Here is an 18907-nt window from a genome sequence, read left to right on the forward strand (position 1 = left end):
TTGCTGTAACATTTTTGTTGTTAGATGGCTTTCTGCAGCAGGAAGAACCTTGAATTATTTCCAGTCACATGCTGCAAGTCACAAAACCAAGAAAAGAAAGTTTTTGTGAAAACGAAAATGGTGAAATCTGCTTCCTTCAAATGTTTCTAGAAATGCCCAGAAAGTAAAAAATAACCAATGGAGATTGTCCAGTCACTGTCATGTTTAAACAGGTATAATGTATAGATATTGTTTTGCTAAATATACACGATAATTACTGATGTCAGTCCCAATACCAACATTTCATTTTACATTCAGTATTGCCTGATCCTGACAGGATTTTTTCGCAAAAACTGTACTCCAAGTAGGAGACATTTTCTTCAAGTCTATTCAGAAAATGGGCTCCAGTATTTTCAGATGAGACTTTAACCTGATCTTGAATATTCACAACATCAAGTTGTTTTTTTTCACACCTCATGTGTCACAGCAGAGAGTATGGACAGTTTGAAGCGATTTCAAGCCTCTTCTGTCAAAAGCCTGTTTTCATCCTGAACAGGAAGAAATACCAGCCAGACTTCATGTTTCTGGCCTGTAGACACTGTGAATGGAAAACTTGCCCTCAGTCAGCATGAACACGCCTGCAAATGATTACAGTGTCTACACACACAAATCTCATCTGGTCACTTGGATATTACAAACGTGGACAGTCATCTTTAAAGAGCAGATCTAAAAAACAAACTGGAGCTGTTCGCTGGCTGAGCAAACAGCTGACGGGAAAGGAACAAGCACAGCAAAATACTCTGACAGTGAAATGCTCAGAAACACTCAGCAACAAGTCCGAATGTTACACCGCCACGGCTTTTTGCAACACTGTTCATACACGTCTCCATAGCACAAAAATGCAAGAGATACAAGAGGTTTCAAGGACAGGCCCTTCCTACACAGACATAACTAATGCTTGTTAAAAAAAAGGGGGGGGGGAGGAGGAAACCCCCGGGACTAAAAACTGGAGAAAAATGTCTGATTCTTGTCACATTCCATCAGACAAAGAAGTCAGATATGCTTGGAGTGAAGTCAAGCTTTAAGAACAGAGTGGTTTCTGGAACGCCGTGCAGAAAATGGAGTGCCATGGCAGCAACAGAAAGGCTTAGAGCTTTATCTACAATTCCTACAATAGTGGGAGAAAAGGCAAATAAATGTTTCAACAGAGGATAAACATCAATAATACCAGCGAGGGGAAGCAGGATTTACATGGAGGGGAGAAAAAAAGAATAACAAAATGTTGTTTACACTAAAATCCAGGCAAAGTGTTTGAGAGTTGCCGCGTGTGTGTGTGTGTGTGATGCGTGTGTGCGTGTGTTGAGGGTCAAATAAGACCCTTCAAACGGAGGCAGTGGGAAGCCTCACATCCTGCTCGCCTCACAGAGAAAGGTGAGCGGTGACCTCTGACACTGATTCATCATGTCTACTTGATGAGTTGTGTTGGAATAAAACCTGCAGTATTCATCAATGTTAATTAACAAGAAACACATTTAACGGTTTGTATTCAAACTGCGCTTTAGCTTAAATATTTCATGTTTCAACCTGACAGCTCTGTGACATTTTTCACCAAACCGACAAGAGAAGAAAATAATAATAATTTCTCCGGATGGAGCACACGTCCACACTTACAGTTTGTATTTTTCTCTTGATTCTTTTATTTCCTGTTGACGTAAAGTCACCATGCCAACACTCATTTCAGCAAACAGGGTGAATCATCAGGGTCTCGATAACATCATCAGCTCTGTTTGTGAATTTACCCCACCATATGGCATATTTTGATAAATATATGTTGCTTAGAGTAAGGCCACAAATCATCTATATATGACCTATATAGTAATCTGTAACAGTAGTTTGAGAACCCCTTGAAGAAGTCACAGGATAAATATGAGAGGTTACCAGATTATTAGTAGGATAAGAGGGAAGAAAGAAATATTGTTCTCATACACAAATTATTTTTCTCAAATTTTAACAAAGTAAAAATTAAATAGATAAATAAATAAAAAGATTTTGTTTGAATTTACAGTGGAAAAATAGCCACATTAATATCGTAATACTGATTCCAATCATACCTTCTAGCCCAACTAGGCTACGTTTAATTATACAGGCATGTAAAAATTAATTCAATAAAACAATTTCAGTGATGAACAAGTAAAAATCTCTCTTTGATTGAACTGCCCATAACTCACAAACATACACACAACAAACTAGTCCATAACTTTGTAAAAGTATGACAAATACCTGTCATACTTTAAGGCCAATTTAGACCTGCGCCAAGTCAGCTACACGCCGTTGTGAATATTTATACGTGTGCGGTGGTGTCTGAGTCGCTCTGCAATAACACCGCCAAAACACTAGTTGGCGGCGGGGTGTCTATGTTCCACTGTGTTGAATTTCTTCTTCTTCATTGGTGTAGGCTACTACAAAAAATGGCGACTGAAACTGATCATGTTGGAGTTGGAGCTGATCGATGTTGAACAGCAGTTACTTTTAGAGAAATTACTAAAACGCAGAAACGAGAAAAGGCATAGGAAGAGATAGTATGGTGACCCTTGAACAGGTTGAGGCAGAAGGTCAAGCCTGAAATGTGTAGGAGGAAATGCGATGCTACCAAGTCGACCAATAACACTTCTTGCCATCTGTGTTGCTGTGATGTGTAGTTACATTTTTAGGGAGGTGCACATCAGGTGTAGGATATGCTACGCGTAGGTTACAGTGTAGATTCAACTAAATAGTCTAAATTGACCTTTAGACGCCAAATCTGGTCCAGGCAAGTACGCAAACACAAATGACAATGCATGACCCAGCTGGCACAAAAAACTGACCCTCGGTGAAAACACTCAGTGTGCCCCGGCCGAACAAACAAACCTCAGTCCTGAAGGGGGTGATATAGAGCTAATTACTCCGAAAGTCCACTAACTCCGGCTACGGCACGTTACTGCTGCACCACAGTTTTGATCCGTCCTCAGCCCGGCGTCAATGTCCACTGGAAGCGTCTCAGAAGCGTTTCAGCAGCAGAGCGTGTAGCCTGCCCCACATTATTGACTTGTTATTAATTTGTGCTTCTACTATGTGTTTATTGTTCTTTTACAATCAGGAGTCTCCACAGGGTGTTTTATTTTGAAAATTGACCAGAGTCTCTTTCCCGCTCTGTGTCTGACTTCCTGCCCGGTTCGATTTGCTCTGTGCTGCTTGACACGGCTTCTGTCAAAAATAGACCGGCTAACTTTTCACTGCAGAGCGGAGAGCCGCGTCTGGGCGCGCTGCGGTCGTGTCTAGTGGACTCACAAGCATTGACTAGAATGGAAGCGATTAGCTCCAGCAAGAGTGTTTATATGACCACAGTATAAGTGTAAACCGATGCATACGGACAAGTTCAACTAGAGCTTCATCAAACTGGTCAGCCATGGTTGTTTTGAGTGGAAATTAACCTAAATGACTTTCTCTTGTTGACTCATGCTATAGTTAACCATATTTTGTATGCAGATGACCTTGTGGTTTTAAGCCCAAGTAGTGCTGGATTATAGCAGCTCCTTACAATTTGTTAAGATTTGGGTAAGATTTGGACCTTGAGTTTGTAATAAAGTTTTGAACTGAATTTCCTAAACTCACATGATGCCGTTAATAACTCAAAGCATTCAACCAATAATCACAACCAGCTATGTTTTTGTACACTGCTCAAAAAAATAAAGGGAACACTTAAACAACACAATGTAACTCCAAGTCAATCAAACTCCTGTGAAATCAAACTGTCCACTTAGGAAGCAACACTGATTGACAATCAATTTCACATGCTGTTGTGCAAATGGAATAGACAACAGGTGGAAATTATAGGCAATTAGCAAGACACCCCCAATAAAGGAGTGGTTCTGCAGGTGGTGACCACAGACCACTTCTCAGTTCCTATGCTTCCTGGCTGATGTTTTGGTCACTTTTGAATGCTGGCGGTGCTTTCACTCTAGTGGTAGCATGAGACAGAGTCTACAACCCACACAAGTGGCTCAGGTAGTGCAGCTCATCCAGGATGGCACATCAATGCGAGCTGTGGCAAGAAGGTTTGCTGTGTCTGTCAGCGTAGTGTCCAGAGCATCGAGGCACTACCCGGAGACAGGCCAGTACATCCAGGACATCCTTGTAAAAGAGATAAAAAATCTCAATGGATTTCTTTCCTGGTAAAATAAAGGTTAAATAAATAAAATAAAAAAACATCAGGAAACGTGGAGGAGGCCGTAGGAGGGCAACAACCCAGCAGCAGAACCGCTACCTCCACCTTTGTGCGAGGAGGAGCAGGAGGAGCACTGCCAGAGCCCTGCAAAATGACCTCCAGCAGGCCACAAATGTGCATGTGTCTGCTCAACCGGTCAGAAACAGACTCCATGAGGGTGGTATGAGGGCCCGACGTCCGCAGGTGGGGGTTGTGCTTACAGCCCAACACCGCGCAGGACGTTTGGCATTTGCCAGAGAACACCAAGATTGGTAAATTCGCCACTGGCGCCCTGTGCTCTTCACAGGTTCACACTGAGCACATGTGACAGACGTGACAGAGTCTGGAGACGCCGTGGAGAACGTTCTGCTGCCTGCAACATCCTCCAGCATGACCGGTTTGGCGGTGGGTCAGTAATGGTGTGGGGTTGCATTTCTTTGGGGGGCCGCACAGCCCTCCATGTGCTCGCCAGAGGTAGCCTGACTGCCATTAGGTACCGAGATGAGATCCTCAGACCCCTTGTGAGACCATATGCTGGTGCGGTTGGCCCTGGGTTCCTCCTAATGCAACACAATGCTAGACCTCATGTGGCTGGAGTGTGTCAGCAGTTCCTGCAAGAGGAAGGTATTGATGCTATGGACTGGCCCGCCCGTTTCCCAGACCTGAATCCAATTGAGCACATCTGGGACATCATGTCTCGCTCCATCCACCAACGCCACGTTGCACCACAGACTGTCCAGGAATTGGCGGATGCTTTAGTCCAGGTCTGGGAGGAGATCCCTCATGAGACCATCCGCCACCTCATCAGGAGCACGCCCAGGCGTTGTAGGGAGGTCATACAGGCACATGGAGGCCACACACACTACTGAGCCTCATTTTGACTTGTTTTAAGGACATTACATCAAAGTTGGATCGGCCTGTAGTGTGGTTTTCCACTTTGATTTTGAGTGTGACTCCAAATCCAGACCTCCATGGGTTGATAAATTTGATTTCCATTGATAATTTTGTGTGATTTTGTTGTCAGCACATTAAACTATGCAAAGAAAGGAGTATTTAATGAGATTATTTCATACATTCAGATCTAGGATGTGTTATTTTAGTGTTTCCTTTATTTTTTTGAGCAGTGTATTTTTCCAACATGCACTGGGCAATGTTCAGAGTCCTTCCAGCACACATACAGACACACAAACCTTCTGATTTGCCAGTTCACTTGACCTGCTTGACTTTGGACTGTGACTCCACAAAGAAACAATCAGTCAATATACGACAATTAATAGAAAATGATTATTTCCGTGCTGAGTGACTAATGGATTAATTGACTAAGCCTTTCCAAGGGGACAACACCATCGAGAATCTCTCAACAGTCCACCAGTGTCTCCTCTGCTCCTCGTCCTGAGAAGAAACACCTCACATCTCTGAAGCGGTGATGTATTATTGATGTGTCAGCTTTTGCTTATGGTCACTGATGCGGCCATGGGAGTAAACATGAGGAAGAAACCCCACCCCGACAGTTCTTCGACAGAGGAGGTCATGAGCTTCACTTACTGAAGGATGTTTCCTCGAGGGCTTCCGGTCTGCAGCTCAGAATAACACTGAAGCTAATGCGTCTGAACGCAAGAGGGCATGACATATACCACTGTGTTCATTTTTACAAAATGACACCATATTTTTATCAGTTATTTTTTCCATTAATCAATACATTGTTTGATTTTTAAAAAGTTGGAAAATAAGTACATGCGCTCTTTGCAAGTTCCCAGAGCCCCAAGTGTTGTCTCTTAATGGCTTATTTAGTCTATACAAGTGTTATAAGGTTAAAGTTTGTAATGATATGAGATAGAAAAGCAGAACACTATACAAACTGTACAAACTCTTGATTAATTCTCTGTCAATCCATTAATGGACTATGGGTTTCAGCACTCTATCACAGCCTTTTTGGACGATAGTAATTTATTTTATTTGTTCACTGTTTAGTTACTGAATATACTATGTTGTTTTTTATAATTATTTTAGGGTTTTAACTAACAAGTATTTCCATTATCAATAAGTCATTTAGGCAACAAAAGTGATGACAATTGTCATCACAAGATCACAAGATCACAAGATCCCAAAGAGTGAAAACCAGCCATTATTTGGAATTCTTACTTGATAAATGACTCAAATGCTTAATCACTTTATTATGGTATGGATTACATGATAGAAAATAAATCAACAACAATTTAGATAGATTAATGTGGAGCACAAATGTCAAAATTCTGTTATTCCAGCCTCTCAAACGTTATTTGCTGCTTGTCTCTGTTTGATATAATTTTGGGGTAAGGGACCTCCGCATTTAATTGACAAAAATGTATTAATTGCTTTTCTCTGTTTTATATGACTGAAAAGTATTTTGGGGGTTTTGGCACTTTTGGTCAAATAAAACAATTAAGATATCATCTCTGGAAATGTGTACTGTGCATTTCCTAACATTTTATAGACTAAACAATTAATCAATAAATCAGAAAAATGCTTAAAATGTCTGGCAGCTGCCACCTTATAATGACAGAAGACAATAAAAATCAAATTCACGATCCTGCTATTCTGTTCCTACTTGGGTATGTGTTGTATGTGACATTCCTGTAAAACTAAACCAATCACTACAATGCCAAACTCAACAGTTTGAATGTCTTCACATAAGTGCATTTCTAAAAACACACAGCAGCTGGAGAGACAGTGGGAGAGAGAGGTTGACTTTAACAGAGAGAGAGAGAGAGAGAGAGAGAGAGAACTGGGAGGAAGGTTATGATGAGGGGAAATATGTGCAGCAGGGTGATCATTTGAAAAGGTATTGATCACCTTTACACTTAATGTACAAAACCACCTTGAAGCAGGTCAGTTGTATCAGATACAAGCTGTTAGACAGGTATAATTACCAATATGCAAATGAGCGCAGGTGTGCATTTCAATATGAACCCAGTGACTTGATGCTCTCAGGTAATTTCACTTACCTGTTTTTCCAGCATGATCATTCTCTCAGTATCATGACCTTCATGGAGAGTGTGTCCATGCAAGTTCAGGTTCACCGTTAGACACACTCCTCCTCCGCCAGCATCTTGTTCTTCACGGTTGAGCGAGGTGGGAAAAAATAATAGTAATTAAAAAAAAAAAAATGCTTAGCTAAAACGCGCTGGGAGGCTAGTAGACAGCTATGGTTCTTTTATCCTTGAGAGAAATGTCCTCGCTGACTCCAGCATGTCTCGGTATCAATATAAAAAGGCTTTAAGGAGTGTTTTTTCATGGAGGAAAACACCACATCGGTCAGTGAACGGGGGAGTGAGAAAAAAACAACCAACGGCGAGCTGAGGGGTAGCTAACACTAGCGTGCTAGCGTTAGCCAGCTAAACCCAGCGATTATCAAAATTTTATTTGTCTCCTCCTGCCTTCATCCATCGCCGCTCCGCTCCCTTCCAGTCACGCTCGAAAAAATACAACAGAAAGGTCTCCTCTCGCATCGGTTCTCAAATCCTCGCTATTGCTCGACGACGACATCCCAGTGAGGAGTGGTCAGTCGGGGGAAGATGTGGTAGTGATTTGACCACTGTAACACGGATGCTTAAATGGATGCTGCTGCTGCTGGTTGAGGGGGAATCTCCGCTTTCACCAAAGCAAGACGCTGCTTCTGCTGCTGCGGTCGGAGAAAAAAAGGCATCTCAGAACAACGACTCTCTTGAACGCACCACACGTAAAACGACGCAGAGGCGAAACAGACTCTCTTGAACAGACTCCAGTTTTATTTTTTATACATTTTAAAACATTGTATCACTTTAAACGGTTGTATCGTATTCATATTCTGCCTTCGAAAGAACGAGGATAACAAGACTGTAATTCCTGACCTTGAAAATCAGAATCAGCTTTATTGGCCTGGTATGTGCAGCCTACACACTGAAGGAATTTGATTTTTCGTTGCACTAAGTGTTAATAACGGATACAGAACACATAAATAGACATTCGGCCTACAAGGACAACAAGCCCGAAAATAGTAGTTTTACCCAAAAATATCTTATCACAAGGTCCACTCATCACCTTACTAGCTTTTTCTCACAGCTGAGCCATTTCCATGATAACGGAGATAACTGAAGATAACGAGATGCATGTTTGGACGAATTAAGTAAGTGGACTTGGAGGTCCTTTTTTTTTTTTTAAACAAAAATGTTTTACATATAATACTGATATCCTAGTTGTCCATTTATTTATATATACAGTCCCCTCCAAAAGTATTGGATCGGTAAGGCAAATTCCTTAGTTTTTGTTGTTCACTGAAGACATTTGAGTTTAAGATCAAAAAATGAGTATGAGACAAGAGCAAGAGAATTTCAGCTTTTATTTCCTGGTATTCACATCTAGATGTGTTAAACAACTCAGGACATACCACCCTTTGTTTGAATCCATCCATTTTTATTAATTGGATGGTTTCTAATCTAATTGATAGATTGATCAATAATAGTTGCTAGTTGCTGCTCCATGCAATTTAAAACTACACAGACTACATCCTGTCTGCTACATTTTTGGGGTGTATTGCAATAAGTTGAAGGCTACTACACATTGGCTTGTGTGGCCACCTTCCCTTTTGATACAGCAAGATAATAATGTCAGATGTTAAAAAATAGATAGATATATAGTAGTAGATATATACTACATAACTTCACCACCACAGACAATCTTTGTAGGGTGCTGTTTTCATAAATATCACGCCAGCCAAACTTTATCCAGCTGTGAGAAAAAGAAAATTCATTAAACACATTAAACAATTTAACTCCTAAATTGTGCCTTATTTGTGAACAAATGATATAATGGCATACGTGTATTATTGTATTGTTGCTTGTTTGTTTTGAGATATATATATATATATATATATATATATATATATATATACATATATGCAGCAACAAATACCTTGGGGTGCTGCAGGCTAATGAGGAGGCAGCAAGGAAGTCCGCCACAGCCAAATACCTACAGAGAGTGAGGCAGGTCCTGAAAAGTCAGCTGAATGGGAAAACAAATCCGAGCCATCAACCATACGCCCTGCCAGTCATCAGATACCCCGCTGGTATAATAAACTGGCCAAAGGAGGAGATAGAGGCCACTGACATCAAGACAAGAAAGCTCCTTACAATGCATGGAGGGTTTCACCCCAAATCCAGCACCCTGAGACTGTACACCTAGCGTAGCGAGGGAGGCCGAGGGCTAGTGAGTGTCAAGACCACTGTCCAGGATGAAACGACAAAGATCCAAGAGTACATCAGGAAGATGGCCCCCAATGATGAAGGGTTTAGTGAGTACCTCAGGCAGCAGAAACCCGAGGGAGAGGACAAGGAAGATGAAGAACCTTCATGGAGGGACAAGCCGCTGCACGTGGCTGATATCAAGAAATCCTACCAGTGGCTGGAAAAGGATGGACTGAAGGACAGCACAGAAGCACTAATCATGGCGGCACAAGAACAGGCACTCAGTACAAGATCAATAGAGGCTGGGGTCTACCACATCAGGCAGGACCCTAGGTGCAGACTGTGCAAGGATGCCCCTGAGACAGTACAGCACATAACAGCAGGGTGGAAGATGCAGGCAGGAAGTGCGTACATGGAATGCCATAACCAGGTAGATGTCATATTGTACAGGAACATCTGCCATGAGAATAGGCTGGAAGTCCCAAGGTCAAAATGGAAGACACCTCCTAAGGTAAGTTGAGAATGACCGAGCTAAGATCCTGTGGGACTTCAAGATCCAGACTGACAAACTGGTGATGGCTAACCAACCAGATATCGTGTTGATCGTCAAACAGCAGAAGAAGGTTGCAGTGATAGATGTGGCAATCCCTAGCGACAGCAACATCAAGAAGAAGGAACACGAGAATCTTGAGAAATACCAAGGGCTGAAAGAGGAGCTAGAAAAGATGTGGAAAGTAAGAGCAACAGTGGTGCCAGTGGTAATCGGAGCACTAGGGGCTGTGACCCCCAAACTGGGAAAGTGGCTACAGCAGATTCCAGGTAAAACATCAGAGGCCTCTGTCCAGAAGAGTGCACCCTCAAACTCCCAGGCCACTGGTAGAGGACCCGAGCTTGAGGATGACACATCCCACCCCACAAGGGGTGAGAGGGGGATTTTTTAAATACATGTATATATATACACACATATATATATGTGTGTATATATATACAGAGAAATATTTTTGTATTTATAGGCCTATAATTATATTTATATACATATAAACACATTTATTAATTTTTTTGCTATACAATTCGAGTGTAATTATCAACGAAAACGTCTAAAATGTAAAATTAATATACAATTGGCATAAACATGGGTTGACAAAGCTCATCATGCTCTAGGGTGACCGACAGTCCCGAATTATGAGCAGTTGTCTCAACTCCTGTCCTGTTTGTCCCGAAAATTACATAGCATAATAAAACATTAAATAGTGATCGGTCGGTTAACGTTCCCTCTGGCTGTTTAAAGAAATTAATGTCAATAAAGTATGCTGTCAATATTTTAGAGAAAATATCACAAATCATGCTTTTAGGGGAGCTGATTTCTTCTGATGGGAGCTGAGCTCCTCCTGGCTCGCACGCTGCTTATCCCAGATTTTGGTAAGCACGGCCCTGGAGCCAGCCATAGGAGCCAGCGCACGGCCTGACAGGGTAAACTCGGGGTAACAAAGCCCGGTAGTCTGGTCTCCCGCGGTGCATTCTGGGATTTTATGTAAAACCAACATGGCGGCCGCCTGTGCCAGAACGCTCTGTAAGGTCGGCTGGAATATTTTGGAGTCTCCAGCCGCCCGCCGGGCCGGTACCGGTTCGTACCCGGTGGGCAATGTGAGCGCACACGGGTTCAGGAGGGCGTACGGGACCGGCGGGACCGGGGTCCGCGCCAAACTGCTCTCCTCTCTGCGAGGAGGTGGAGGCAGGGTCCTGGGCTGTGCGTTCCTGCTCGGTGGAGGTTTGGGTTTATATCAGACTGTGAAGTTCAATGTCCAGCAGCACCTCGCCGAGGAGGAGACCAAGGTGAGTGTCCGGTCACCGGAGTGTGTAATGCCTGGTAAACGGTGTCCCGCTGACCTCCAGTAGCAGTTTTCCATTGACAGCAGTTACCTAAATTCACGGTCACCTGAATTCAGGGATGGAACTAAGTACATTTATTCAAGTGCTTTACTTAAGTGAGGTACTTGTACTTTTCTTGACTGTTTCCATTTATGCCCCTTTTATACTTCTGTTTGTATTTAACCGCTTTAGTCGAGGCAGATGGCTGCTTTTCCCTTGCCACTGTCGCCAAGTGCTTGCTTGTGTTGGGAAGTATTGGGTCTCTGTAAATAATATTACAAAGACCACTATATGAAAAGAACAATGGTGGCTTGTATGTAATTGAATTGTTACTTTTTAGATTCACATTATTAAAACCAGATCTAATCAACAAATACACTCTGGTCTATTATTATAGATTAATTTACCTACAAATATATAAAGTAATTCGAATTAGCTCCATCTTTACCAGCTACAACATATGAAAGTGATGGTTACACATGAATGCATGATGATAATGAGTACTTTTACTTTTGGTACCTCAAGTACATTTTGCTGCTGACACTGTTGTCAATCGCAAGTAAAAAAAAAAAAAGTGAATGCAGGAATTTAACTTGACTTGCAGTAAAAAGTCTGAGTACTTCTTCTTAACACTGCAGTCATTCTGCAGGAGCTACATCTGTTATCAAAATCAGTATTTCAGCACGCTGTGTCGATCAGCTTGTATTGAACCAGCTTACTCAACTACAAACTCATATTGTCAGTCAGGACAAGCATTGTTCAAACCCACACAACTGTGTTTTAGATCCCAAAGTTACTCACTATTGTGATATAGTGACGATGCATCAAGAGTTAGAATATTTTACACAGTATAAACATTGTATAGGAAATATAGAAATAAAATGGGACAAGAAGAAGAATATATTTTTATATCGTCCAAAGACCTCCATATACGTTGTGTATCAGTTGGTTTGTGGTAATCTGGTTAATTGCACATTTATTTGGGAATATGCTCCACTGAAGAAGTAGGTCTTTAGGAGAGTTGTGCTTTATTACCTGGATCTCCTACCTGTCTGTTTAAAGTTAGACTCAGGTTTAACAAAACTACCGCAACTACGGTCAGTGGAGGTCCACAGCTAATTTTTGCTCTTTAACCATAGACTGTATATAAAAAGTCTTTAAGGGGTTAATCCAGCCATGATTTTTTATACACAGGGATTTTTTTTTTCCAAACTTTAAAAGAATCTGACAGATTCTGATATCGATATTTGAAAGTACACTTTTTCACATAAACATATAAAACACACACAGTTTTGATCTTGATCCCTTAAATTAAAGAAGATGTATTGAGTGAACATTTTACAGTAAAAAAAATAAATGCTTTCATATTTAGCATGTAATGTTTATTGTTTTTAAATGAAAATATTATATAACATATCTTTTCTATTTCTGTACTACTTACAAATCTGTAAAAACACTAGTTTGAAGATATTGTTTGCAAGCACCAACCTCTATAAAATAACCTATTATGGTGGATCCTCTTTCCTCCGATGCCTCGTTCCAGGTTTCAGGAGGAGGTCTGAAGCTGACTCTGTACCAGTACAAGACCTGCCCGTTCTGCAGCAAGGTGCGAGCCTTTCTGGACTACCACGGGCTGCCGTATGAGATCGTGGAGGTGAACCCGGTGATGAGGAAGGAGTTAAAGTGGTCGGTCTACAGAAAAGTTCCCATCCTGATGGTGGACGGTGAAGTGGTAAGACTGTCAATTCTCTTCATTTAGGGTCTCTTCAGGTCAGATATAAGTTACAAATTGCAGACACCACCATGTAACACATCTTCCACACTATTTGTTGTTCCTCATCGGACTTGGAAACCAAAGTGTGTCTAAACAGCTGAATTGGTTTTATCTTTCTTGTTGACCAAAAGGCTCTTTCTGTTTTCTTGGCTTGAGCTGAACTACACATGAGTGAGTTTGTGCTTGGGCGAAATATAATGAGGATAACAATTGTTGTTTTATCTCGATTTATCTTATTTTCATAATCATTGGGAGCCAAAACTGTAATTGAAAATAAAATTTGATTAATCACAGAGCCCTAACTCCACCACCAAAGTACTTCTTTAAAGTAATTTACAGAAAGTAATATACCTTTCTACCTCCAAGCCAGTGTTAACATGTCAGACATGGTTAAAACTTCTCAACCACTTTAATTTGGAAGTCAATTATTTGAGACGCCACCAGAGAGCTGCTTCAAGCATTTTCCAGTCTAAAAATATTCCGTACTGATGCAATTCAGAAATTAAACTGGTTATTATTTCATTTATTTCTCCATAAATGTGCAGCTATTTTCAAAGAAACCCCCTTGTCTTTTTGTCGTCGCTCTCTTTTGTTGCAGCAACTGAATGACTCGTCTGTCATCATCAGCTCCCTCAAGACATATTTAATCAGCAAGTAAGTTGTGGCTTCCCTGTGAAAATACGTTTTGTTTAGTTTTTTATATTATTAGTATAAACCTGCCTGGGCAATACACATCCAATGTTGAAATCTCAGTCATTGTGAGGGCAGAACATGCAACGTGGTCAGGTCACCCAAAAACATGTTTTTAGATTTACTTTTGGTATCCAGCAATGCAAGTAGTTTTGGTTGGATTGTTTTAAGGTTTTGAGATGTGCCTATAGCACAATGGAGGTGACTGTAGTTTAGTTTGTGTTGCTCATAGCATTGAAAAATGATAAAAACACTGTTAAAACTTCAACAAAAAAGTGTCTTTCCATAAAAACAGGTATTCTGAATAATCCACAGTCTTTGGTATTAACAGTAAAGCTGCTACGATTAGTTTACAGAACCATTTAAATATTCACTAAAGAATTTTAGTAATTTTTAATCAAAAATGCCAAAAATTATCTGGTTCCAAGTTCTTTAATCTGAGAATTGAATGCTTTTCTTTGTCATGCATGACAGTAAACTAAATATCTTGTGGACTGTTGGTTGGACAAGACATTTGAAGACGTCACCATGGACTGTGACCAAACTATAATGGGCATTTTTCATAATTTTCTTACATTTTATACTCATAGCCTCCTTGTGTATGTATTAGGGCTGCAACTATTGATTATTTTCATTGTTGATTAATCTTTCAATTATTTTCTTGATTAATCTATAAGTTGTTTGGCCTATAAAATGTCAGAAAAATGGTAAAACCATGTCAATTAGTGTTTCTCAAAGCCCAAGATGACGTTCTCAAAAGTGTTGTTTTGTCCACAACCCAAATATATTGAGTTTACTGTCACAGAGGAACAGAACCAGAAATATTCACGTTTTAGAAGCTGAAATGAGAGAATTGTGCCTTTTTTTCTTAAACCAATTAATAGTCGAAACGGAATCAGTAAATCATTGCAGCTGTAGTATTTATATGGTCAAAATCGTGCCGCTGCTTATTCAGTCTGCTGTTATTACTCCTGTTACTCTTGGCCTCAAAGAACAAAATAAAAGTTGAAAGTGATTAATCAAGAAAATAATAAGCAGAGCAATCGATAATCGATAATAAAGCAATTATTACTTTTCTAAAATCTCCTAGGCAATTGAAAACAAAACTAACTGCATGCATAGATAGCACTGGAGAGAAAGAGAATTTATAAATATTTTTGTAATTTGGGTGCACTGACCCTTTAAACGTGAAACCTTTGTCATCCAGGGAGAAAAGCATGTCTGACATTATTCGCTGCTACCCGGAGATGAAGTCGGTGAATGACAGAGGGAAGGAGGTGACGGAGTACACCAACAAGTACTGGTTGATGCTGAGCGAGGCCGAGACGGCGGTGGCGTACCGCGAGAAGGGAATGCAGAAGTGAGTCCAGACCTGCCGCTCACACACAAACAACTGTCAGACGCTAGAGGTAGAAATCACAGCCTGGAACCATCAGCATACTTTTATTTTGAAAGATTGCACTCTGTGTCATCCAATGGCTGTTTAGCACACTTGCTCCCTGGCTCGTGATTGGCCTACTGTCTAAACCAGCAACTGGGTATCATTTAAAATTGTTTGATATTAGTGCCAATACACAACCCCCTCTTTTTTTAAAAATTATTAAACAAAACAAGGCAAACTTCTCAGCATTAAATGTTGTCTACACACAAGCAGCTGTACAAGAACTAAATGACGACTGAGCAAATTCCATCTACTCAAAGCCACAAGATGTGGTTAAAAGCTCCAGCAAGTCTACTTCATAGAACATTTCTACTACGTGGACTTATTATGCAAATCACAAGTCTTATTGCTACTATGCTATTGTACCCGGCATTTGTTGTCTCTTCCTATTTTCAGAGAGGAGATGAAGTGGCGTCAGTGGGCAGACGATTGGCTTGTGCATCTTATATCTCCCAACGTGTACCGAACTACCGGTGAGGCCTTGGCCTCCTTCGACTACATTGTACGCGAGGGCAAGTTTGGTACTTTCGAAGGTTTCTTTGCCAAATATGTCGGCGCTGCGGCCATGTTTCTCATCTCCAAAAGGCTCAAAAGTCGGTGAGTTACACATGAATATCTTACACTGAGTTTAGTTCTGCTTTTTTTTTTATCTGTCTCCCATGCCATGGAAATGTTTCTGGTTGTTGCTTAAGGGGTTAAAAATTCTAGTTTTTATTTGTCAAGTCAGTGACTTTCTTCTTCTCTTTTTTGACACGACAGACACAACTTGCAGGACGACGTCAGGCAGGATCTCTACAAGGCCGTCAACGACTGGGTGGCAGCCATCGGCAAGAAAAGGAAGTTCATGGGTGGAGAACATCCCAACCTGGCAGACCTGGTGAGGGAACACACCTGTCTCTCTCTGTTAATGACATCAGCCTCAGCTTATGTTGAGATAAAAGCAACATAAAACTCACTCACTTCAGATGTTCTTTTTTTGTCTTGATGCATTCTTAGTATTTCGTCCTATTAAAAAATAAAGTACTTCAACAGTTTTTTAAATTTATTCTTATAATGACAAGTACATTTTTAAACAAACTCGTATAACACAAAACAAACAAATGCTAAAAGCTAATATGTTCTGCTAACATCAAAGTTACCATATTAGCTATACAAAAGTTAACATGCTGAAAAAGAAAATGCTAAAATGTAGCATGTTAATGAAATAATAATAATTAGCGACTTAAATGACGCTTTTATCCAAAGCGACTTACAATTGCTATGTATATCAGAGGTCGCACGCCTCTGGAGCAACTAGAGATTAGTGTCTTTCTCAGGAATGCAGTGGGAATTGAACCCAGGTCTCTAACACCCAAGGGATGTATTTTATCCAGTGCGCCCTCACCACCCCATACATTTATGTAAACAAGTTAGCCTACTAAACTGCGTAACATGCTAACTGTGCACATTAACATCAGTATTCTTAAACAGGTACGTTAACAAAGCAAACAATAGGTTTGTTAGCATGCTAAAAGGCTAACAAGTTAAAAGGTAACTTAGGTATTTTTCAACCTGGACCATATTTTCCCATGTTTTTGTATCTATGTGGGTTTTTTGGAATTGGTCCAGTGTTGAGTGAGCGCGCTGCAACATCACAACCTGGCGGTCAGAAGCAGCGAAACAGGGGTGCAATGTAATCCCTGCTAGCAATTGCGCCCCATCAAAATAAGTCCACTAAAGTGCTTGTTTTTGACATTGACAGGCTCAGATTGTTAGTACAAGTCTCTGACAACATTATAGAGAGAGAGAGAGAGAGAAACCTTTTTTTTGTCATTAAATTGCTTTTTATTATCAAAGCCACCAGACTCCCTTGACAAAAATTTAACTTTACCTCTGGGTTACCGCTGCTTCGATCGGTTTGGTCTTGGTTTGTGTAATTGTGTGACTTTGGTGTTTTTAACCCTTTAAAACATCAAATTCATGCAAGTGTCTTGTCGAGAGTCTGGTGGCTTTGATGAGAACGATGTAGCGACTGTTTCAGCCTAAACAATTTAATGTCTATCTTTGTATCTTTGTTCCCCCCATTTTCCTCCGTCTGCAGGCAGTGTTTGGCGTCCTCAGAGTGATGGAGGGCCTGCAGGCGTTTGATGACATGATGGAGAACACCAAGGTCAAATACTGGTACAGACGCATGGAGAGAGCATCGCTCAATCACGAGGGCCGCAACTGAAGCCGAAGCCAGTCGAACAGCTGAAGGAGACCACAGAACACCTTCCAGCCTCAGAAAGACAGTAAACCCGGCAGAAAGACGGTGACCAGCATCAGCAAGCAAGAAGTTCCTGCTATGATTGTGGAAATTACTACTGCCCTGATTGATTTCCTGCCCTTGAGTTTAAAGCCTGTTGATTTGTATGAATAAGTTAACTGGAGACATATATGAAGATAAAGAGATCGCACACATTAACATACTGTCACCAGATATTTTACCATCAACTCTTCTGTTCATTTAAGGGCATTTTACTGACCTTTACTGGTGAACTGTGGGAACTGCAACATAAATCAACATACTGTTTTAGTAATATTGAGTCAAACTTTCGCAATGCAAACAAAACGAAAACAAAAGAAGTTTGCAGATCTTTGATGCAGCAATTCTGTCAATTTCCTGCAAATATGTTTTTGTTTTTTGTTGTGGGGAGGTGAAAGTATCACATGTTGACCCTTTAATAGTTGGACAGTTGGAAGGCCCTGAATGGTGTCACAAAACGTCAGAAAAATGCTTACGTTATTTTTCACTCTTCACCATGACTAAAACGTTTAGCTGCTTGTATTTCACATCAAGTACTGTAGTTCTTTGTTAACTTGGTCTTTTCCTTCTCGACCAAACATTTTGGGCCCCCGCAAGGACTCAAGTTTAAAACAAAACATTTTTTATTTCTTCAAGTTTTAGCCCTCAATTATCAACAACATTTTCTTCAATTGGAAGTCAAGTACGCATCACTTAGTTTTAAGTGATCAAAAATGTTGAGATTTTGTTCTAGTTGACTTTCAGAAAACTTTATTATTTAATTTGATTTTATATACGTTGTTACCCTTCAGATTATTGCAGCTTTGTCTGGGAAAAAGTTTATTTTGATTTTCTTCTCGGTTCAGCAGTTTTCTGTGTATGCAGGCACCATGAGATCAGGTTATCTTATTTATTTCAGATGATAGTTTTTGTGTAACTGATGCAGGATCAGTCTGGTTGATCGGATTGGTGTTCTCGTTGTAGTAAAATAAAATGGTAAGAACTGGTGGGCTGCCACTCTGAATGTACTTTAATATGCAAACTGCAGATCAATTTCTGAATTGTCATAAAACTAACTCAGTGTGCATCGTTGTAAAAAAGGAAAATAAAGAAGGAAACAACAATTGTTTTATTTGAGCACCAATTCACATTAACTTATTTTTAACCAAAGACAAAAAATATAAAAATATTTTCTAATTACACATATGTAGGATTACATCTGAGAAAAAAGGAAAAGTGCAGTTTGTCAGAGGCAGCGGCTGCTCTCGTTTTAATGTGTGGCAAAGAAGAAAACTAACAACTAATAAAAATAATGCACTGAATTTTCTCATCAGATATTCGTAAAGCTGATCTGAAGAATTATCTGAATGTTTTCAGGGTGCTGCAAAAGAAATAATCACAAAAACCTCACTAATAAAACAGACTCAAATCCTCACTGATCTTTTAA

The 18907-nt window shown here is 40.4% G+C and overlaps 2 protein-coding genes across 2 annotated transcripts in view; one reads left to right on the forward strand and one right to left on the reverse strand.

Moving 5' to 3' along the window:
* The window catches only part of LOC119892250 (ral guanine nucleotide dissociation stimulator-like), a 63834-nt gene extending 55924 nt beyond the window's left edge, over nucleotides 1-7910 (reverse strand). Inside the window, exon 1 of the mRNA XM_038704432.1 lies at nucleotides 7207-7910. Within this exon, the coding sequence (XP_038560360.1) occupies nucleotides 7207-7227 (21 nt within the window). The 5' untranslated portion in view covers nucleotides 7228-7910. The remainder of the gene's footprint in view (nucleotides 1-7206) is intronic.
* Nucleotides 7911-10936: 3026 nt separating this feature from the next.
* Nucleotides 10937-18892, forward strand: LOC119892254 (prostaglandin E synthase 2-like). Its single transcript, XM_038704434.1, has 7 exons — nucleotides 10937-11256; nucleotides 12836-13024; nucleotides 13665-13720; nucleotides 14964-15116; nucleotides 15594-15794; nucleotides 15957-16074; nucleotides 17278-18892. Exons 1-7 carry the CDS (start codon nucleotides 10966-10968, stop codon nucleotides 17404-17406), a joined length of 1137 nt encoding a protein of 378 aa, XP_038560362.1. The 5' UTR covers nucleotides 10937-10965; the 3' UTR covers nucleotides 17407-18892.
* The last annotated feature ends 15 nt before the right edge of the window (nucleotides 18893-18907 follow it).

Source organism: Micropterus salmoides, unplaced genomic scaffold, assembly GCF_014851395.1.
Source record: "Micropterus salmoides isolate LMB-PRFRI ecotype aquatic unplaced genomic scaffold, ASM1485139v1 Ms_hic_scaffold_7, whole genome shotgun sequence".
In the NCBI taxonomy this organism is placed as follows: domain Eukaryota; kingdom Metazoa; phylum Chordata; class Actinopteri; order Centrarchiformes; family Centrarchidae; genus Micropterus; species Micropterus salmoides.